At 41.9% G+C, this 24001-nt stretch overlaps 1 protein-coding gene across 1 annotated transcript in view; it reads right to left on the reverse strand.

The window, feature by feature from the left end:
- ly75 (lymphocyte antigen 75) overlaps nucleotides 1–24001 on the reverse strand; it is a 180100-nt gene that overhangs the window by 100304 nt on the left and 55795 nt on the right. Inside the window, exons 11-13 of the mRNA XM_072262014.1 lie at nucleotides 7095–7264; nucleotides 3390–3586; nucleotides 1271–1413 (exon numbers count right to left, since the gene is read on the reverse strand). Of these exons, the coding sequence (XP_072118115.1) occupies nucleotides 1271–1413; nucleotides 3390–3586; nucleotides 7095–7264 (510 nt within the window). The remainder of the gene's footprint in view (nucleotides 1–1270; nucleotides 1414–3389; nucleotides 3587–7094; nucleotides 7265–24001) is intronic.

The raw sequence follows: 24001 nt of genomic DNA on the forward strand, positions 1-24001 counted from the left end.
GATTTGCCATTGCCTTCTTCTAGGCAGTGACTTTACTGGGTGATGACCCTCCCGGCCATTATCAATACTCTTCAGAGATTGTCTGCCTGGCATCAGTGGTCTCATAATGAGGACTTGCAATATGCTCATACGACCGTCTACCATCTTCGCCCATGGCTCTACGTGACCCTGATTTGGGGGGGGGGGGCTAAGCAGGCTAGTGGAGGGTAGGAGGGCCTTACACCTCCTTTGGTTGAGATGTTATTTCTAGCCCACCACCCAAGCTGATTTACAGCCCAAATAAATTTAAAATGAAGCAAGAAATATGAGGACTACAGGGCATTTTATGTGAACCTGTTGATCACAAATGGCTGTTGTGTTTCCTACATCGCAATGACACAACACGTCAAAAATTCTGATGTAAATTGGAACACCCAAAAGCAAGTAGCAAAGTTTAAATTGTGTACTTAGACAAAATAAGGCAATGCCCACTTAAACCTCTAGACACAAGAGAATGCAGATGCTGGGATCAGGCTGCCAGGTCTTAATCCAAAAGGTCTATCATCCCTTTGCCACCACAGATGCTGCGTGACTCACTGGGTTCCTCCAGCAGCTTGGCTTTTTTGCCAACTTAAGCTTCACTGAGTTTTAAACCAGCAGGAACCAAAAAATTTCATCTTGAAGATGCTGACATCTCAACAGTATGAAATGTAACAACCTGACATGTGCGTTGTGAATGTAAAAGCTGTGTGCAATATAGAAATTCAAACAACAGGAATTCTGCAGATGCTGGAAATTCAAGCAACACACATCAAAGTTGCTGGTGAACGCAGCAGGCCAGGCAGCATCTGTAGGAAGAGATGCAGTCGACGTTTCAGGACGAAGGGTCTCGGCCTGAAACGTCGACTGCACCTCTTCCTATAGAAATTCAATGTGCTTTTCTACCATTAATTGCAATTTCACCATTATAGTTTAAGGCAAATTCTTGATTTTGGGGACTACTTGCGCAAATGGATAGCAGAGGTACGGAGGGTTATAGTCCGGGTGCAGGTCGACGGGAGTAGGCAGTTTAAATGGCTTGGCATGAACTAGATGGGCTGAAGGGCCTGTTCCTGCACTGTCCTTTTCTATGACTCTAAATAATTTGGCAAACATTGTTACCAGTCAATATCCAACTTCCATTCTGCTACATGTGAAACATTTTTAAAGTTACAGTTTGTAAACAGTAAAAACAAATTGAAGTTAAAAAATAAGTAATTAAAGGTACACATATTTTCATGGGTTTACTCACGTAATTGTTCTTCTCAGCAAGTTGTGAAGATATACCATTTCATTATTATGACTGAAACTTGGCAAATGGGCTCCTAATCCCTCACAGAATCGTTCAGCTTCTTCCCATGTTCTCTTCCTTGCCACTCTCTCGTGATGAAATATCTACAAATGTAATTTGGGGTAATCATTATTTCTTTTACATGGACAAACAATGTACCGCAGAGTTTAGAAATTCAAAATAGAAACAAGGAAAACTTACAGCAAAATACAGGCCCTTCAGCCCACATAGCTGTGCCAAACATGTCCTTACCTTAAAAATTACCTAGGGTTACCCATAGCCCTCTATTTTTCTAAGCTCCATGTACCTATCCAAAAGTCTCTTAAAAGACCCTGTTGTATCTGCCTCCACCACCGTTGCCGGCAGCCTGTCCCACACACTCACCACTCTCTGCTGCAGATCTTGTTGAATTCAACAACAAGGCACAAAAATGTGTCCAGTTCTGGTGGGACCATGTATAGACTGTGTGGACACGATATGAAGAAGAAGACCACTCCCTGTGTAAAAAACTTACCCCTGACATCTCCTTTGTACCTGCTTCCAAGCACGTTAACATTGTGCCCTCTCCAGTCAGCCATTTCAGCCCTGGGAAAAAGCCTCTGACTATCCACACGATCAATGCCTCTCATCATCTTATACCCCTCTTATCAGGTCACCTCTCATCCTCCATTGCTCCAAGGAGAAAAGGCCGCGTTCACTCAACCTATTTTCATAAGGCATGACCCCCAATCCAGGCAACATCCTTGTAAATCTCCTCTGCATCCTTCCACATCCTTCCTGTAGTGAGGCAACCAGAACTGATCACAGTACTCCAAGTGGGGGTCTGACCAGGGTCCTATATAGCTGCAAAAATACCTCTCAGCTCCTAAACTCAATCCCACGATTGATGAAGGCCAATGCACTGTATGCCTTCTTAACCACAGAGTCAACCTGCGCAGCAGCTTTGAGTGTCCTATGGACTTGGACCCCAAGATCCCTCTGACACTCCAGTAAACTGTGCCATCAAGTTTCAGCAGGCACATGAATATAGCAGGAGTGCCTTAGATTGTTGCACCATACTGCTGACGCTAAAAAACATACATTTCATGACATGTAGGTGATGATAAACCTGATTCTTTTATAGGTCTCTATCATGGACTGAGTGTGGAAAAGGGGCAGGGAGAGGGGAATCATGGTTGGGAAAGGGGGAGGGGGAGGGGAGGGAGCAGGAAGCACCAGAGAGACATTCGGTAATGATCAATAAACCAATTGTTTGGAATCAAATAACCTTGTCTGGTGTCTCAGGGCTGGGTGTGTCTGCATCTGTGCCACTCTCCACCCCAGCACTCCTTCTCTGTCACCTGTCCCACACCCCTCCAACTGCGCTCTAACCTTGCCTTTCCCAATATCCTTTGCTCCGCCAGATTTACAAACTTGCTCTCTGCTCCACATTGACAATACAGTTCTGTGTAAATCTCTTAGGCACCTGAGCTGTATACAGCACATGTGCCTAAGTGATTTGCACAATACTGTATATTCATCTTAAAGGAGTAAATAGGAATATCAAATGCCTGTGTTTCCTTTCTTATTCCACTTCGTATCTTGAGGAATGATAAAATGATTAATTTAATTTTACAGTTGCAGGGGGCTGTTGGGAGGGCACACATCCTTTTCTTTTTAGAATATATAGGACTGTAATTATATGTTCCCCACAGAAGGAAAAAGGTACGTAGCATTCGGAGCGACGATTTCCCTTCACGCCTCTCTGATGTAGTGGGGAACCGCGTACGAGGCAAGTTACAGCAGTGGTTTGCCATTGCTTTCTGCCGAGTGAGTTTCCAAGGAGATCACCAGCACGGATGGAAAGCGAGCTGGCCGGATTTGAACTCAGGACCTTTCGTCCTGAAGTCCGGCACTGATGCCACTATGCCACCTGCAGAAGGATGTTACTAAATCCTTTCATAAACATGCCATGTGGTACCATGTTTGACTCTTTCACCCTCTAATGCTCAGACATAAGTAACCATCCGCTGTGTATATCGGCTTTTGCTCGCTTTCTCCCACATGCATACATCATACAGTTGGCTTTCCAGTGATTCACCTTGTAGCAGTGAGCAACTTCTGCATGAGTCTGCCAACCAACTGGGCAAGAGCCAGTCGGGAGTGTGTCTTCGGTTTCTGTGTCATTGCCAATCCTATTCTTACAAATGGACATTGCTTTTGTTGTCATACAGTTTCGAACCTCCCACCGTCCAAGAGCTTTTCCTGTGGCCATAACAACACATCCACCTGGATGCTCTGAAACAAATAAAGAGCTCCTGTAAATAACCTCATTATAACTTTCATTGTTTATTTATTTTAAATTAATTTCAAAATTGTTTCTCATATTTTTGAAAACCATTGTATTTTTGATTACATGATGCTTAAAGAGTGCAAAGACATTTGTATATTTCCTACATGCTTATTTATTGAGATACAGTGCAAGATGGGCCCTTCCAGACTGTCAAGCCACATTACACACCAACTCCTGATTTAACCCCAGCCTAATCACAGGGCAATTTACAATGACCAACTAGCCTACCAACCGGTACATCTTTGGACTGTGGGAGGAAACCAGAGCACCTGAAGAAAAGCCATGGGGTCACGGGGAGAACATACTCCTTACTGGCAGTGATGGGAGTTGAAGTCGGGTCACCTGTACTGTAAAGCATTGTGCTAACCACTATGCTACCATGGTCTGCAGATGACTCATCTATTCAAGTGTGAGATCTATCAAATCTGTTAACATGTCGTGCAGCTGGGTGGCCACGGGGAAGAAGCCACCTCAATGGCTAGTTATTGTATCAATTAGAATCACTGCTGTTATTGTGAGGAAGGAGGGAGTAAGCTTGTGCCAAGTAAGCCTCAAACACAGATCTCAAGACTGTTTCATGTTTTCAATTCCAGCCGGAATTCGGTTATCATTTTTTACCATTGGATGTGCCCGAACCATATATCAGCAACATTTATATTTATCTAGGGAAGGGCACAGTGACAGAGAGTGCCTTCTCCAGCAATTAATAAAAGAACCATTGTGGGAATTGCTGTAATGTAGGTGATTATTACTGCTATGGGATTCGAACCTGGAAGGAAGGCTTTCTGGAATTGTGGCTTTCTGGTATAGAATCCAACACAGCTGAATGTGGGAAAATTGTCAAAGTATGGCTACTTCTTTCTGTCACAGTCTCCTTTTGTTTAGTCATGAATGTAGTGAGGGTGAAGATCACAGTCATTCGAGGCAAACTTGCTTCATGTCAGTTCCAGTGAGAGACATTACAAATGATCTCATCAGCATGCAACCTCAAAGAAATTGCTACTAGAAACAGTAGCACATTTTTTTCTATTTCTTTCTATTATAAATGTTGAAAAGTTAACTTCATAATACTAATGCAGATCTTGGTAACTACACAATTATGTGACAATGAAAAATTGATTTGACTACTTTGAATTGAGTTTGGATGGTACTTAGTTTGATATCTACTCCCTCTGCTCATTTGTTTGATATTCTTAAAGAATATCAATACTTAAAGATTTGTCATATTATTTATTAATAGTGTATGGAACTTTTAAAAGAATAAAATATTATTTGGTGATAATGGTCACATTGAACTAACAATAATTGACACTTAGGGGCCAAGTCTCCAGATGCAAGTGGTTTTGTCACATGCATGTGGAGAAACAGCTCCAAAGGCTTTACCATCAAATTACAAATTGTCAAGGTTTTTTATGCAGTAGAGCTATGTGCCCATATGAATGATTGACCTTTGATACACTTATCACTGAACTCTGCATTTGCTGTGTAGCGCTGGGTCATACAATCGCTCAAGCAGTTCCTTTTCATTGTAATCACATGCTTTAATTACTTGGCAAGTGGTTTCATAACTGATTGTGTATCCTCTGTCTTGTTATTTTTTAATACCATTATACTGCTAGTATTTAGGGCAGCAATGAAAGTCCTCTATTTCTGTCTGTCTTTGGCCACATAGAAGGATTCTTCATTGCTGTTTCTGTAACAATTTTTTTTGACCAGTTAGGGTTCGTAACACTGAACATCTGAACCTGAAGGACCGGTGGACCACTTTTAGTCTGGCCTCTACCCTTTGACCTGTTTGGCATAGGTGGCTCTACCAAGAGCCAAAGCATAACGCCCTGACTCTAGACAACATACTCTCCAGCTCATTGAGGCACACAAGCCTCCAAACCACAACAAGCTTATGGTCCTCTTGGAGGGTCCTGGCTGTGACTAGTTCAAAGAGCAGCAGCCCTTCATATACTTAACTTGATACACTGCTCTGTTAATCCCCTTAGCCTGATTAGATGATCACACACAGCTTGTTGATTCTTCCATTTTTCTCCTCTCTCATTAATGAATACAATTAAGCTCCTGTATTAAATGCTTGTGAGGATGCTCGGGTAATGAGTTAAGCTGTTGGATTGATAGGTATCAAAATCAAACCTAACACTATTCTTAATCGATGACCACCACCAGCTAGTAATCAAAGGAAAAATCATAAATAGTTTTATTTTACTGTTTTGAAGTACCAAGACAACAGCACAACATATGTGACTCTGCAGTTTATCGATTACAGTTTAGTGTTCAATATCAGCATTCCCTCAGTATTAATTATCAAGTTTCTAAGCCTGGGCCTCTGTACTTCCCTCTGCAATCTCCTTACTGGGAGAGCACAGCCAGTACACTGCTGTGATAACATCTCCTCCTTGTGGACAATGAACACAGGTGCACATGAAGGATCTGTGCTTATCCCACTGCTCTGCTCTCTCTGCACTCACTGTGTGGCTAAGCACAGCTCAGACAGCATCTATAAATTCACAGTTGACACCACCATTGCTGATAAAATCTCAGATGGCAAAAAAGGAGGTGTTCAGGACTGAGTGAGATAGATAGGTTGGTTGAGTGGTGTCACAAAAACAACAACACTAAACATGATCAAGGCCAAAGAACTGATTTTGGACTTCAAGAAAGGGAAGCTGGGAGAAGATACACCAGTCCTCATTGTGAGGTAAGCTGTGAAAAGGGAAAGCAGCTTTAAGCTCTTTGTCATTAACTTCTCTGAGGATCTGTCCTGTGCCCAACAGATTGATGCAATCCCAAAGAAGGCATGTTAGTCCTCTACATTGTTAGGAGTTTGAGGATATTTGGTATGTCATCAAGAGTCTTCCAAATTTCTATAGGCGTACAGTGGAGAGCATTCTGACTGGTTGTATCACAACCCGGTATGGAGGCTTCACAGGGTGGCAACAGGCTGGTAGACTCACCAGCTACATCATGGCACAACATTTTCACCATCAAAGAGGTGCCTCTAGAAGGCAGCACCCATCATAGAGGGCCCTCACTATCCAGTACACACACCTCATCGGGGAGGAGGTGCAGGAATCTGAACACCCACACTCACTGAGTCAGGGGCAGCTTTCCCCCACTGTCTTTGGCTTTATGAATGGTCCCTGAACACCACCTCATCATTTCCTTGTCGTTGCTCTACTTATTTTGTAATTCATAACAATTTTACGCTTCTCCACTGTACCGCTGCTGCAAAGCAACAACTTTCATATTGTATATGGCAGTGATAATAAAGCCGGCTCTGCCGCTATCACAGGTCGGAGGTCACTGAGCCCTATGTAGCTTCCTCTGCTCCAGTTATGGCTCCGCTTCAAATGTGGCAAGAAATAAGCCTGTGGTACCTTCTCTGTTTCGAACACAAACACAAGAGTGATCAAGGGCTTTATCAGAAATACTCAGTGCACCTACCTGGTTGATATGCATTCCAGTTTGTATATGTTACGGGTTCTTTCTTCTTATTTATAACTGACCATGTATATTCTCCTGTTCCATTTTTATCCTGTAAACTCGTCCAGAAGTACTTGTCGTTTTCCGTCGTATGTTTTGCAATTAAACTATTAATGAATTCTTGCTCAAACCTGTAATTTAGGGAAAACGTATATTTACTTGACATACAACTGTATCTTTCTCATTGCACAAAGACTGCACAAAATAACAACCTTTCAATGGCTGTGATGACAAGTAACACATGTACAGAGGAGCTAACTATTCTGCTGCTAGCATGTAAATTATTTGTGGTTACACCAAAGAATGATTGCATCCTACCATATGGTGCTAAGCGATGAGTTTGCTCAAACAGTTTGGATAAGTTCTCACTCAAAATTGCATTAAGGTTGAAAGGTGAGACTTCACAACAATAGAAAATAAAGGCAAATTATACAGCTAAACCTGCCGTGATATATTTACGAACTACTAAAAAATTTAGTTGTTATAGCCGGGGGGCGGTAATGGGAACAAGCTCCCATTACCTATTGAATGCTCCCATTGGTGTGCATCTCAAATAATCTCTGACAACAAAGTCCAACTCCTGGCTTTCACATGTGGATTAGCTACTAAATCCAGTGGAACTGTTTCTATTAAAATAAGGGGCAAAGACAAGTTACTGGTGCCTTAAAACCAGTCGATTCGGGCAGATGGGGCTTGTTGGCCATGATAGGCAACTCACCTAGGAGAAGGAAAACTCTGATCTCAACCCTCCGCTGCCTTGCGGCTATACCCACTCATGGAGAAGGCTTCGGGAGTAAACCCAGAGGGAAAACTCTGGAGCTGGAGACCCTAAGGCAGTCCAATGTGGAGTTTAACTCTGACTGGCAACTCCTGTGATGCTGCTGGTGCCAAACTGTTCCTTTGGGTTCGTCAGATGTGTGGAGATGTGGAGCTTGCTACATGGGCAACAGCTTGCTCTCCACATTGTTCTGACCTGGCTTGCATATCTAGATAGCTTCAAGGCCTCAGACTCAGACCAAAAAACCCATAAAACAGTAGTAAGGTACAATTCCAGAAAGAAATCTCAGACAGCTTGAGAGTGTAGAAATATTTAAATATTTTTTACATTACTGTGTGTATATATAGACAATTACTCATTCCAACATATAAAATAACCATCATTTGATAAATCTCCTCACTATCCTTGAAACATCAGTGAATCATAATTGAAAGAGCATTTTTCAAATGAAGGAAACAGAAAAGGCGTGTTGTGTCCTGCAATGAGCTTCCAACATAGAAACCACATAGTCTCACTTTTGAAGAGAAAGGAAGTGCTGAAAATCTAAAGAAACTTCCAGGAACAATTAGTCCTTAATTAATGATTAAGAAATGCAAGTGTGTAAAGATACAATCCAATATTTTTAAAATTGGCAAATTCTAATAAGGTTTAAATTAAGAAGAATGAAAGGCATACACAATACAATGTGCAATATTTGTGAAACGGCAAGACCATAACAACAGCTTATTACAACAGTATTCAAGGCTATCAAGTCATAGAATAAGACATTACACAAACAGGCTCTACTATTCCATGGTGACCAAAGTGCCATCTGTCTGCATTTGACTGACATCACTCCAATCTTTTCCTATCCATGACCTTATCTAAATCACTTTTAAACGCTGTAATAGTGCACACCTCTACCACATCCTCTAGCAGCCAATTCTATCCTCCCACTATCTTCAGTTTGAAATCTTTCCCCTTTCAACTTAAACATTCCCTTGATTTTAGACTCAACCTACCCTGGGTAGCAGGGTGGAGATACGCCTCTATCAAAGCACTCCTTCCCTCTGCTAGCCTGCAGGTCACCCTTGGGCGAGGTGTGGTATCTGCTTAGCTCCCGATCAGGGTCACGTGAAGCTATGGGAGCAGGTGGTGGATGGTCGTATGAGCAGCCAGTGCATATCACAGGTCCTAGTTATCCGACTCCTGAAACCAGGCAGACAATCTCTGAAGAGTATTGATAATGGCTGGGATCACCCGTATTGTAAAGACACTGCCCAGAAGAAGGCAATGGCAAACCATTTCTGCAGAAAAATTTGCAGAGAACAATCATGGTCACGTAAAGACCATGATCGCCCAGGCCATACGACATGGCACATAAACGAATGAATAAACCCTAGGAAAAGGCTGTGACCTTTCACCTGACCCATGCCCCCCACCCCTTAGTATCCTTCACTCGGGGAAAACTATGCCAGTGCCAGCCTATCCAGTTTATCCTTATAACTCAAGCCCTCCAGTCAATGCAATATCCCTGTGAATCTATTCTGCAGCCCGTCGTGCTTAATCACATCCTTCCAAGAGTATGGCAACCAGAACCGCACACAGTATTCCAGGTGCAGTCTCACTGATGGCCTAAGCAGCTGCAACCTGATGTCCCAGCTCTTGTACTCAATGCTCCATCAGATGAAGGTTCGCATTTTATACACCTTCTTCACGTCTACCAGTGTTGCCATCTTCAGGGAGCTACAATTGTCTCTCTGGTCAATAACATTCCCCAGGACCCTATCATTTACTATGCAGGTTCTGCTTTAATTTATCTTGCCAAAATACATCAGTTCATACTTGACAAAGTAAAATTCCATCTGCCAATCCTTCAATCACTTTCTGATTCTGGATCCTGCTGTAATCCTTTTTCACCATCCACACCACTAATTTTGGTGTCATCTGCAAATTTAGTAATCCTGCCACTGATATTCTCATTCATATTGTTAGCAGTGTTGGCCAGAAAGAACTATAGTCTGCAAGTCAGTGAGTTCAAATGAATTAAGGACAGTGGAAACTAACGGACCAATTGCCTTTGTTCTTGCCATGAGGGAAGAGACAGAGGCTGCCATTTTATGAAGAGTACTTGGTTCTCCATTTTGTGAGTCATTTGCTTGGCTTGATCAGCGTTTTAAAGCAGACACAATGACGCCTCAGATAATCCGCTGAACTAGGGATCATTTCCAAATAAGAAGTTATTTGTGAGGTGTTCCTTGGTTTGTGAGTGTTGGTTTGCGTGATTCAAGCTGGTGGCTGATTGAAAACAAAGCCATAGGTTACTAATTGTCACTTATTGGGAAGAGGGCAATAAATGAAGCTGGACTGGAGCAGAGCCAATTAAAAGTTGTTAAAGGTCAGACACATGACCTACAGCCAATGACACCGGAACGCAATTTTTAATTGCTAGGAGTTGAATATAAAAGCAGACGGTTGAAGTGTGCTGGCAGTGGTAACTCTGTAGCAGGGCAGCGATTGTGGATGTGATGTGCCCCACGGATATGTGGAGATTTGAAATGGGATGATGGGGAAATGTGGCCAGTAGAAGAAACTCCTGTTTAACTGGTATTATATTTTCTGTTCTTTGACTGTTCGTGGAAGGTTAGGAAAACATAGTTGGTGTGTACACAGGGATTGGTTGTGTAAGTTCAGATGTTCTTCTGTTGACACAATAAAATATTTGTCGGCAATTACAGATTCTCTCTCTGTATCTCACTGATCATTTATTACGAGGAGTAGAATTCTGATAACAGAATTGGTGTCCCTGTTGTGGGATCGAGTTTAAATCTCTCCGTCATTGGAAAACTTGAGTCAGACCACATGGGTGAAAACCAGAGCGATCTGGAGGCTGGATAGCTTCTCAGTACAGACCCAGGACAAGGAATCCAGGCAAATCTGCAAGTCCTGATGACTTGGATTGTTTTGATTGGAGGGGATTCCTCCAGAAGTGCATATTGGGGAGCCTTTATGTATATTTAAGGCAGAGGTTGATAGATTCTTGATGGGTCAGGGCATAAAGGGATACATGGAGAAGGCAGGAGATTGGGGTTGAGAGGAAAATTGGATCAGCCATGATGAAATGGTGGAGCAGACTTGACGGGCCAAATGGCCTAATTCTGTCCTGTATCTGATGGCTTTATGATCTAAGTATATCCCAGGATATCGTGGGAAGCGAGGGAAGAAATTGCCTGTACCCTGGCAGAGATTTTTGTACCTTTATTAGCCATCAGTAAAACACTATGAAACTGAAGGAGGGCTAATGTTTTCCTTTATTTAAAAAGGACCAGAAGGACAAACCTGGGAACTACGGGCTGGTAAGCCGAGCATCAGTGAACAAAAGATAAACGATCAGTATTAGCAGCAGAATCTATTAACCTCGGCCTTAAATATACCAACGGCTTGCCCTCCACAGCTGTCTCGGGCAACAAATCCCTGACTCCCTACTCTAGCTGAAGTAATTCATCCCATTCTCCCTTCTAAATGGACACCTCTCTATTCGGAGGCTGTGTCTTCTGGTCTTAGATTCACCCACCAAAGGAAACATCCTCTGCACATCCTCTCTATCGAGGCCTTTCAACATTCGGTAGATTTCAATGAGATTCCCCTCACTCTTCTGAATTCCACTAAGTACAGGCCCAGTGCCATCAAACACACCTCATATGATAAGCCTTTCAACCCAGGAATCATTTTCATGAACCTCCTTTGAACCCTCTCTAATGTCAACACATTCCTTCTTAGATAAGGGGCCCAAAACTGCTCACAATACTCCAAGTATGACAAATGGGCACTTTTCCCCAGCCCTTTGCTTTAGTTGCTCATCTGATCCCCAATTTGGTACTTGATGTGCATCAAGTTGTAATAAATTTGTACCAATCACGGTGAGCAACCAACTAGTATAGGTAGCACAGATCTCAACTTCATGCGTTCCCTCAGATATGAGATTGATGCCGCCAGTTATTAAACTCATGGTATCTTGAAGGGCTTCAGAAATTTAACTGAATCCAGAATTACACATGATATACCCTGTCGTGTTTGACTGGTCTGTATCTGATTCCGTTAATTTTCTCCAGTTATATCCCACATTTTCTGCTGAAGGGACTATATCTGGTTTCTTAACTCTGCTATATCTGAAGTACTGACCATTGAAAATCTTGATGCACAACATACTTCCACTAATTCCAATAGTCCTCTCTTTTTGACCAACTTAAGACTCACTCCTGCTTAGCTGTCTCTAAAGAAAGTGAGTAAATAACTGTCTCATTGTCAAAAAGCACCATTCAGGCACCATTATTTCAGTTAGTTTAAAAATTCCCTACACATGCTGGTATCCAGGCACCAAAGCGACAAACTACCCTGTATCTTCTAATACTGATCCTACCCCTTTGTGTTATGCTGGGTCTCACTACGTTTAGACTCTGGTATGGTTCCAGCTACTTGATGAATTTTACATTATTTTCATAATATTGAATTAAACCTGTAAAACACAAGTGTAACTTCTACCCTTACTTCCAGTTTCAATTTTCAATCATCAGTCATATTTTCTATCTGTTTTCTAGCCCATCCAATCTAGGCTCCCAATTGTCTGCGGACTCCAGTCATCCATCTTATTTCTTCCACCAAATTTCATTTGAGGATAGGGGAGACAGGAGCCAACATGTTTCTTCTTTTTCTTTATTTTCTTGATAAAACTCCCCTGATTCTCAGACTGAGAGAATAGAAAAATTCCTCCTTGGCCACCCTATACTTGGAACAACCGGTCCAACCTCAAATTTTCCATATCAAGATTACAATGTACATTGATTGTCAAGTCTCCAAAATTGGGACCATTGTGTACATCAATTATTACATGCCGATGGTGATAACTTTCCTGTATCTCCCCACCAACTTCGACTGGATGATGTGATACCATCCACTTTCATCTGGAGAAATCAGTACCATGTGTACTGATATGTACATGTGCTTTGCCTATTTTTTCACAGAGCCCTGCAAGCCTTGGATTTAAAAATGAGGTGGTTGGTGTATTCTAATCATCACTCATTGTCCTGGGCTTAATTCTATGTGACTGACTTTTGAGTCAAAGTAGGCTTTACTCTGTTGCCTTGCTTTTGTAATTGACATGCTGCCACATAATTGACCTCTTTCACTATCTCTATCAATTACTGTACCCACTTTTCTGATACAATCCCATCTATTTCATCATCATCTTATTGCTTTCTGGTAACTAATTGCTTTGAACAGTTTTCTAGGATCACAATATCTCTAAGCCTTCCATTCCCTACCCGTTCCTCTAAATTTCTTATATATTCAGTGGTTGCATTATTAGGTGTTTTCTGTAAAGTGGCCACTGCATGTATATTCACGGTCTTCTGCTGCTGTAGCCCATTCACTTTAGGATTCAGAGATGCTCTTCTGCACACCACTATTGTAACACATGATTAGATGAGTTAGTCACCTTGAACCAATCTGGCTATTCTCCTCTGACCTCTCTCATTTTCACCCACAGAACTACTACTACTGGATATCTTTTGCTTTTTGCACCATTGTCCGTAAATTCTAGAGCAGGGATTTCCAAATTGGGGTCCACAGACCCCTTGGTTAATGGAAGGGATCCATGGCATTAAAAAAGGCTGGGAACCCCTGCCTAGAAATTGTACGTGGAAATCCCTGAAGATCAGTAGTTTCTAAGGTACTCAAATCACCTCATTTGGCACCAACACGTCTGAAAAACAAATGAAGCTCTTGAGGATGTCCATTTTTTTTTCTTTATTATTTTAGGCGTGTGCCTGTGTGCGTGCGAGTCTGTGCGTGTGCGTCTGTGTGTCCGTGCATGCGTCCGTGATGATGGATTTTTCATGGGTTTTTTTTAAAACAAGGCACGGAATGAGAAAGAGGAGAGAGAGAGAGAGGAGAGAGAGAGAGAGAGGAGAGAGAGAGAGAGAGGAGAGAGAGAGAGGAGAGAGAGAGAGAGAGGGAGAGAGAGAGGAGAGAGAGAGAGAGAGAGAGAGAGAGAGAGAGAGAGAGAGAGAGAGAGAGAGAGAGAGAGAGAGAGAGACACACACACACACACACACACACACACACACACACACGCCACTTCTCACACAGACATTTTTCGCAGTATTTTCCCTTTGTTTTACGAGGTCAAGTTGCGCTCTTGACACTCAACCCGGCATGGATGGAAAGCGTACTCGGGAGCGGACCTGACTGGTTTCGAACCCGGGAACCTCCGCTCCCGGGTCTGGCGCCGATGTCATTGAACCACCAGCCAGCCCATCCGTTTGTTTTTATGCATTGAGTAGCTGCCACACGATTGGCTGTTAGATACTTGCATTAACGAGCAGGTTTACAAGTATACTTTATAAGGTACAAGAGGTATCTAATAACATGGCCACTGAGTGTATAAAGACTCATTTTATATTCATACATGTTATATATGTTGCAATCACATCCACTTTCATGGGCAGTGTGTTGCAGGCATCAACCATAATCTGTGTAAAAGAAAACTTTTCTTTCAACTAAAAGCAATCCCATAGAGCACTTTTGGAGCAGTAGGAATCTATGTTCATTAGCACTTATGCTGGAAGGTACACCTCTGCAAAGCCACTGGCTTTAGAATTCTGCTGCATGTTGATGCAGCCAGTCCTTTACTGTAGCTTTCAGTTCCATGGAGGCTAATATTGCAACATACACAAGGCCATAAAATATTACCTGACCAACCTGTTGGAATTCTTTGAGGAGATTACAAGTAGGAGAGATAAAGGGGATGCAGCGGAAGTTGTATATTTTGATTTTCAGAAGGCTTTTGACCAAGTGCCACACATGCCACCTAGTTAGGAACCCATGATATTACAGGGAAGTTACTAGCATGATTGGCCGATTGGTAGGAGGCAGCAACTGGGGATAAAATGATTCTTATCTGGTTGGCTGCCAGTGACTAGTGATGTTCTGCAGGGGTCAGTTTTGGGACCGCTCCTTTTTATGATGCATTTCAATGATTTAGATGATGGAATAGATGGCTTTGTTGCTAAGTTTGCAGATGATATGAAGGTTGGTGGAGGGGCAGGTATTGTTGAGGAAACAGGACAGCTGCAGAAAGACTTAGATAAAGAGAATGGGCAAGAAAGTGGGAAATGAAATACAATGTTAGAAAATGCATGGTTATGCACTTTGGGAGAAGAAATAAATGTGCAGATTATTTTCTAAATGAGGAGAAAATCAAAAAATCTGAGATGCAAAGGGACTAGGGAGTCCTTAGGCAGAACACCAGGTTAACTTGCAGGTCAAGTCAGTGGTGAGGAAGGCAAATGCAATGTTTGCATTCATTTCAAGAGGTCTAGAATACAAGAGCAGGGATGTGATGCTGAGGCTTTATAAGGCACTGGTAAGGCCTCACCTTTATTATTATTATTAACAGTTTTGGGCTCCTTATCTAAGAAAAGATGTGCTGGCATTGGAGAGGGTTCAGAGGAGGTTCACAAGGATGATTCCAGGAATGAAAGGGTTATCATATAAGGAATGTTTGATGGCTCTGGGTCTGTACTTGCTGGAATTTAGGATGAGGGGAAAATCTCATTGAAACTTTTCGAATGTTGAAAGCCCTTGACAGAGTAAATGTTGAGAGGATATTTCCATGGTGGGGGAATCTAGGACAAGAGGGCACAACCTCAGGATAGAGGGGTGTCCATTTAAAACACAGATGCGGAGACATTTCTTTAGCCAGAGGGTGGTGACTTTGTGGAATTTGTTTCCACAGACAGCTGTGGAGGCCAGGTCATTGGGTGTATTTAAGGTGGAGATTGATGAATTCTGGATTGGCCACGGAATCAAAGGTTATGGGGAGAAGGCCAGGGAATGGGGCTGAAGAGGGGAAAAAAAAAGGATCAGCCATGATTGAATGGTGGAGCAGACTTGATAGGCCAAATGGCCTAATTCTGCTATGTCTTATGGTCTTATAAAGACATAGGAGTACAATTGAGTCATTCAGTCTATCAGGTTTGCTCTGCAATTCCATCATGGCTGATATAGTACCCCTCTTTCCCCCATTTTCCTGCCTTCTCACTGTAACCTTTGACACGTTGACTAATCAAGATCCTATCAACCTCCATTTTACATATACCCAATGAATTGGTCCCTATAGCCATCTGTGGCAGTGAATTCCACAGATTCACTACTCTATGGCTAAAGAAATTCCTCCTCATTTCTGTTCTAAATGAATGTCCCTCTAGTCTGAGGCTGTACGATCCGGTTCTCTCCATATCCACTCAAACTAGGCCTTTCAATAGTTAATAGGTTTCAATGAGATTTTCTCCACCTCAATCGTCTAAACTCCAGTGAGTATGGGCCCAGAGCCATCAAACACTCTGGGCCTGTACTCACTGTGTCAGTTATTGGTCCCCACTATCAGCAGTCTTGGTTGCACCAATAGGATTGCCTGCTTCATTACAACCTATGACTCCTGATGAAGGGCCTCAGCTCGAAACATCGACTGATGCTGCCTGACCGGCTGAGTTACCTCAGTATTTTGTGTGTGGTGATCACAATAAATGTATTTGATTCATTTTCCCCACAGAGAATAGCACAAGGAATATCTAAAAGCTAATACTTAGAAACTAGAAATATTGACAGGTTTTATAACAGGAAATCTAGATTTAAGAACCAACTTTGTATATGTTTTGAAATAACTACATCCATGTCTTGTCGAATTCTGACTCATTACAATGTCATTTCCCCATAAGATGGTTTGTACATGATGATGTCAATAGCAGTACAGTGCACACAAATCATTTCCTGACTGAACTAGGACTAACAAGGTGTTTTCTGACTGTGATTTGTGACCATGATTATTTATTCACAGTTTCGCAATGATTACATTGTTGTGGCCTGCACGCAATCATTTGTGGGGGCTTAAAAGAAAACATTCGTCCTCTAAGTTTTTTTAAGAACATAATTGGTTCCAAAGAAGACCCAGTATTCGTAATTGTTCACAGATCCTTCAGCATGGCTGATGCTGCTGTTGACTGCAGAGGGTTGGAGATAGCAAGATCTGTGCTCTGTGCTTGGTGAAAGGGCAGGATGAGGGGGCATACCCCTGAAGACCCATGTGTATTATAACCTTCCTTTATAACTAGCCTCCCCAGCATCCAGAACATCTTCAATGAGCAAAGCCTCAAAAAGAAATCCATCATTAAGCCATTAGTTTCAAAGTAAATATGCAAAACTATAGGTCTGCTCAGCAGATTGAAATTCTAAATTGGAGGAAGGCCAACTCTGATGTAATAAGAGGTGTGGATCGGGACAGGCTGTTTTCTGGCAATGGGGTACTTGGTAAATGGGGGATCTTCAAAAGTGAAATTTTGTGAGTACAAAGCTTGTATGCACCTGTCAGAATAAAAGGTTCAAAAAAAAAAAAAAGCAGGTGTAGGAAGCCTTGGTTTTGAAGAGATATTAAGGCACTGGTTAATGAAACAAAGGAGGTGCATAGCAGGTATGGGCAGATAGGAACAAATGAAGTGCTTATGGTGTATAAGAAATGCAAGGGAACACTTACAAAAGAAATCAGGAGAGCTAAAAGGAGCTATGTAGTTGTCCCAGCAGACAAAGTGAAGGGGAATCCTGAAGGACTTTGCAGATATGTGATGAGCAAAAGGATTGCAAGTGATTACTCTCCCTCATAATGCCCAACTGCACATGGCTGCCATACAGACACTTAATTCAGCATGTAAATAACATTGCTACCGCTAGCCAAATAAGTAGCAGTATGTGTGTAACATCCAGATCTTGGTTTGATGAATAAACCACCATGGTGTTTTGTAATTTTAGGGCGTAGCAGCACAGGAAGATATTTCAGTTGTTGTCATTCATGAGCAAGTCTTTTACTGAGAGCAGGAAGCTAGACTAAAGTACTTGCTCTCAAAGAAATTACATATTCTTGCATCCACGTTTCACCCACAAGCTTTTGTTTTAATCTTCTCTTTCTCCTCAAGAAATTTATTTCCGCTGAGGGCTTAACTACTAATCCTAACTAATCTGTCAGGTCTGGGAAAATTACAGGGAATACCCCATCTGAAAGCTGTTTCGTTCTCCAACCATGCCTAGCAGTTGAGCTGAACAGACTTTGATCTGTCTCCATAGTAATGAACCATAGGTTCAACATTAACACTGAGCTCTCCTTCCACCACTTTATTAGCAAGTGTCTTCACTCGTTGCTGTCATGACATGTACTCTCTGAACATGTCCACTGAACAAACCTAGGTCTTTGCGAAGCCGGTAGCCAGTTCTCCAACACTTCATACCACAACTCTGGCACTGAAAATTTCTTCTGGAGATCTTCTCCCCACAATCTTCAACCACAAACAGCCTACTTGTACCCCATGTCCACAATCTACAAACTGGATTATTGTGGTGGACCCTCTGTTCTTTTCCCTCATAACCGATTTATTTTTATTTTTTACTATACTTCCTCCTCTCACAGTCTGCATTTGGTTTCCATGTTATGACAACTTTGCAGAGCATCTGTGTTCAGTTAAGGCTGATCTTGAAGCTCCAGGTGCATTTCACTTGCTCTCTATCTCACTCTGACCTATCTTTAACCTATGTTTAAAAGTTCAAAGAATATTTATGATCAAAGTATGCATTCAGAATAAAACTCAGATTCACCCTCCTGCAGGCAGCATTGAGTTTTTCTGGAAATGTAACTAACAGCAGCTCATCACCTGCCTTAGCAGATTACCATCTTCCAGACTGATTAATACAACAGATTCTTTATTTTTTTTATTTTGTTGAGATATAGCACAGATAGCCCTTTCCAGTCCTTTGAGTCATGCTGCCATCAATCCAAGCTTAATCATGGGACGATTTACAACTAACCTACCAACTGATGTCCTTGTACCGCGGGAGCACCCGGAAGAAAGCCACACAGTCACCGGGAGAACATACAAACTCCTTACAGACAGCGATGGGGACTGAACCCCGGTCAACTGTACTGGAGTGTTGTGCTAACCACTAGATTACTGTGCCACACTTGATCAGCCGTTCTGGTTTTGTACTGGAGAGAGAGCGAGAGATAAAGTTTGCTCTTCATGAGCTTTCATTGTAAACAGAAAAAAATTAGATACATAATTGTTTAGGTAACCAAGAGAGTTATGGGTCATAATAAGAGCGTGGCAGTGACAGATAGAAATAAACCAAGAGTGCATGACTGGGTGGGGTCCTAGAATGTTTAAATAAACTGAGTGATACCAATGGCAAATGGAGCAGATGTGAATTACTGGAGATGAATGTCATTCAAAATAGCAGAAGTGAGAGGAAAGAAGAATCAACCCAGCATCCTGGAACTTTGAGTTATTGCTGAAGCTGTGAGGCATTATATACAGTTTTCAATAGATTTCTACAGATAACTTACATTGTAAAAAATAAAGAAGCCTCACAGCTTCACAGACAACTCAAAATTCCAGAGTTCCTAGGTTTGATTCTTCTCTCCTTACCTGCTATTTCCTCTCATTTCTGCTATCACTTTCACTTGGTTTATTCATACAGTCCAGGACTCCACACACTCTTGGTTTTGTTCTATCTGTCACTAACACACTCCCATTATTCCTTTTTAAATTTTTATTGAGATGTAGCACAGAAAATGCCCTTCTACCTGTGCCTTCCAGCAATCCCGATTTAATTCTAGCTTAATCACGGAACAACTGACAATGACCAGTTAACCAACCAATTAGTATGTCCTTGGACTGCAGGGGGAAACCAGAGCACCTGGGGGAGACCCGTGCAGGGTGAATGAACGATCACCTTACAGGTAGCAGCAGCAATGGAATCACTGTGACTGTAAAGTGTTACGCTAACCACGACACTACAACTCTCTCGGTTACATAAGCAATTACATTTCTAACTTCTGCTTACAATTAAAGTTCATGGAAATCAAACTTCAACGCTATTTCTCTCTCCCCAAAGGAGCTGCCTGATTTGTTGAATATTTTAACATTTTCTTATTCAATTTCAGATTTCTGGACATGCAGAAATTTGCTTATTTGGTTGAATTTTCTTCTGCTGTCCTATAGATTCCAAGCTTGACTAAGATATCTCCAACTACTGTAGCACCTCAGTCCTTGTACATTGGCATGATTATTTTATCTCCGGTCCCAACCAAAATCATAAATCTAAGCTGGACTACGAGTTCTCGTAATGTAGTACTATTCATTCAGCATTCCAAAGTATGATTCCCACATGGTATTGCAGGAGTTTCAGATTCCATTAGACTCAACAGCCTGCAGGTGCTGGAAATCTAAAATAAAAATTAAAACTGATAAAATCAAATACATTAGGTGGCATCTGTGTAAAAGGAAACGGAGTTATCATCTCCAGTTGGAGAACCTTAAGCAGAACTGGAAAATAGGAAAGAAACAAGTTAGTTTTAGAGAAGGTAGAAGGTAGGTGGCAGGGTGGAGATACGTCTCTACCAAAGGAGGAGTAAGGTACTCCTACTCTCCGGTAGCCTGCAGGTCACCCTTGGGCAAGGTGCTTAGCCCCCCCACCCACCCACCTGATCAGGGTCTGTGAAGCCATGGGAGAAGGTGGTGGATTAGTCGTAGGAGCAGCTGGTGCACATCGCAAGTTCTGGTTATGCGGCCACTGATGCCAGGCAGATAATTTCTGAAGAGTATTGATAATGGCTGGGGTCACCCATCTTGTAAAGACATTGCTCAGGAGCCAATGGCAAACTACTTCTATGGATGAATTTGCCAAGAACAATCACGGTCATGGAAGCATAATCTCCTAAGTCATATGACCCAAGGCTGATGATGATGATGAAGAAGGCGGGGGTTTTAGTGAGAAGGGATTGGTAGAAATAATATCCATTTACTGAGCAAAGCATGATTGAATGGTTAAACAGAGGCATTTAGAAACTACAATATACCACGGTAGTGCAGCAGATAGCGTAGCGTTATTACAGCTCAGAACATTCCAGAATTCGCCATTCAACTCCAGTATGACATTGTGAGGAGTCTCTGTACGTCCGCCCCATGGGTTTCCTCTGGGTCCTCCGGTTTCCTCCCTCAGTCCAGAGGCTTACCGGGTAGGTTAACTGATCATTGTAAATTGTCCCGTGATTAGGTTCCTGTTAATCGGGTTTGATGGGGCAGTGTGGCTCGAAGGGCCAGAAAGGCCTACTACCTGGTGCATCACAAAAGAAATAAGTAAAAGAACTTGTGTTACATTTTGATAACAGCATCATTATATTACCAGTAAGTGGTGGAACAAGAGAAACTTGGCTAATGTCCGATACTTGACATGTTGTTGGGGTAGTCTTTCTGTAAGCTAGTTTGTGAGAACATAGTTGTAAGAAAAGATTTGATTCCTCCTTAGTACATGTTAAAATGTGCAACACAAAATAGAAGCTTTTGAAGACAAAATGGTGTCAGCTTGGAATGTGGTAATAGTTTAGAGCGGTGCGTGAACATGCATCTTCGAGATGAGATACTGGTGAAGACTGTTTTCCTCCTTATTGTCAAGTGTTTATTGGTTTATTTATTGATTAATTGAGAATTAGTGCGGAGTAGGCTCTTCTGGCCCTTTGAGTCACGCTGCCCAGCAACCTGATTTAACTCTAACCTAATCATGGGATAATTTACAACGATTGATGGAGGAAACCAGAGTACTTGGAGGAAACCCATGTGGTCATGGGGAGAACGTACAAACTCCTTAAAGACAGCTGTGGGAATTGAACCCCAGCCACTGATACTGTAAAGCATTCTGCTAAATACGTTACTGTGCTGCCCTGTTATGTGCCTAGGCTAAAAGCTGTAAGAATTAAATACAGGCCAGTACCACTGGAAAAGTACTGGGGTAAAAGTTATATTAGATTTTTAAAGGCATCTTGAAAGGTATAAAAAGGGGACAATTTCTTTAAGTGGGAATCTTCTCTTAGGCTGTATCACAACTAGCCTCAAGAGAGCGAGAGAGCCAGACAGACAGACACTGGGAGGGAAGGAAGACTGGAAAAGCTGTTGGACACCTGCAGTTCCCTCTGACAGATTATTGTGCGACATGGCTTAGTCATTGGTTGATAAATATCATCTTGTCTCTTTTACTAATTTATTAACCATTTTTTCTTTCTTTCTATATTTTATTCTTTACATAACTTTAATGAAGTAATTTCTTATCACCTTAATGACCCGGAGAGGTATGTTGGCTGGAGTCAGAGCTTTATGCTTTGGCTCTTGGCAGGGTCACCCATGTCAAACAGGTCAAAGGGTAGAGGAAAGACCAAGAGTGATCCACCTGTTCTCCAGGTTCCGGGGTTCAGCTCAGGGCTAACAACCCTGACTGGACAAAAAAAAATTGTTATGGAAACAGCAATGAAGAATCCTTCAACATTTGAGTGGCCAAGGACACACAGAGATAGAGGACCTTCATTGCTGCCCTAAATGCCAACGGCAGAATGGGAGGTAAGTTATAACCTTAATACATGTTCAGTGCCTCCTTTGATACCTTTTGCTGCTGAATTAGAAAACAAAGACAAAATTTCAAAAAATTTTCATTATAAATGTTCAATAGAATAACACTACCAGAGTTTGATTACCTTCTGTTACAGGTCTATAGAGTTATATGTGCTGTGATCTGTGGAATTCTCTGCCCAATGAAGCAGTGGAGGCTACCTCAGTAAATATATTTAAGACAAGGTTGGATAGATTTTTGCATAGTAGGGGAATTAAAGGTTATGGGAAAAAGGCAGGTAGGTGGAGATGAGTCCATGGCCAGATCAGCCATGATCTTATTGAACAGCGGAGCATGCTCAATAGGCCAGATGGCCGACTCCTGCTCCTGTTCTTATCCGAATCCAAGTTGCATAATAATGCAGAGTGAGCATTGGTACATTAGTCCTATGGAATACAGTTTTACTGGAAGATGGTACCATTAAGACATGTTGAACCGAGTTTGTAACAAAATACGAGTCATCCTCCTCTGGTACAAATACTTCCTGGAGTCCAGCAGACTCTTGTCAATATATAAAACCATATGTACAGTCAAGAATACATTTCCTTTTCTCATTACAAGTATAAAGCCTGCCTGCATCACAGCCTGGTATGGAAACACCAATGTCTTTGAACAGAAAATTCTACAAATAGTATTGGATATGGCCCAAGCCAGCATGGGTAAAGCTCTCAGCACCATTGAGCAGTACATGAAACACTGTTACAGGAAAGCAGCATCTATCATCAAGGACCCCCATCACCCAGAACGTGCTCTCTTCTCACCCCTGCCTTTGGGAAGGTGGTATAGGTGCCTCAGAACTCACATCACTAGGTTCAGGAACAGCTACTACCCCTGAACCATCAGGCTCTGAAATCAATGGAGATAACTTCATTTGCCCATCATTGAAGTGTTCCTACAACCAATGGACTCACATTCAAGGACTCTTCATCTCAAGTTCATGACATTTATTATTTGTTATTATTATTTCTTTATTTCTGTATTTGCACAGTTTGTTGACCTCTGCACTCTGGTTGAATGTCCAAGTTAGGTGATCTTTCATTGACTCTGTTATGGTTATTATTCGACAGACTTAATGAGTATGCCCACAAGAACATGAATCTCAGGGTTGTACATGTTGACATGTGTACCTTGATAATAAATTTACTTGGAACTTTGAAAGACCTGAAGAGCAGCGATTTGAATTACATTTTCAGCTATCTACGAGTGGGGGATGCAAGTTTGGCAGCATCTGCACACATGAAAACAATCATGTGATTACTGCAATATTCCAGATTCACTAGAAAAGCTGACAGCTGACCTCCATTAAGGTTGGGAGAATTGCATGCCTTACAGCTTCAAGCACCTAAAAACTAGTGAGTTGCTGGCATTAGTGTATATATGCAATCACCACAATTGTAATATTTGGTACTTTTGCATAAGCAGAAATAAATACCCTCACAATAGAAACAAAACAAAGTAGTAATCTGTTTTAGATTTAAAATCATCAAGCTAAATTTTGGTCCACTGTTTGTTCTGAAAGCATATTATTACTTTCCAAGTTTTGGTTTCTATTATTTCACAAAAAGTGCATAAA

The sequence above is a fragment of the Mobula birostris genome, chromosome 6 (genome assembly GCF_030028105.1).
Source record: "Mobula birostris isolate sMobBir1 chromosome 6, sMobBir1.hap1, whole genome shotgun sequence".
Lineage (NCBI taxonomy): Eukaryota > Metazoa > Chordata > Chondrichthyes > Myliobatiformes > Myliobatidae > Mobula > Mobula birostris.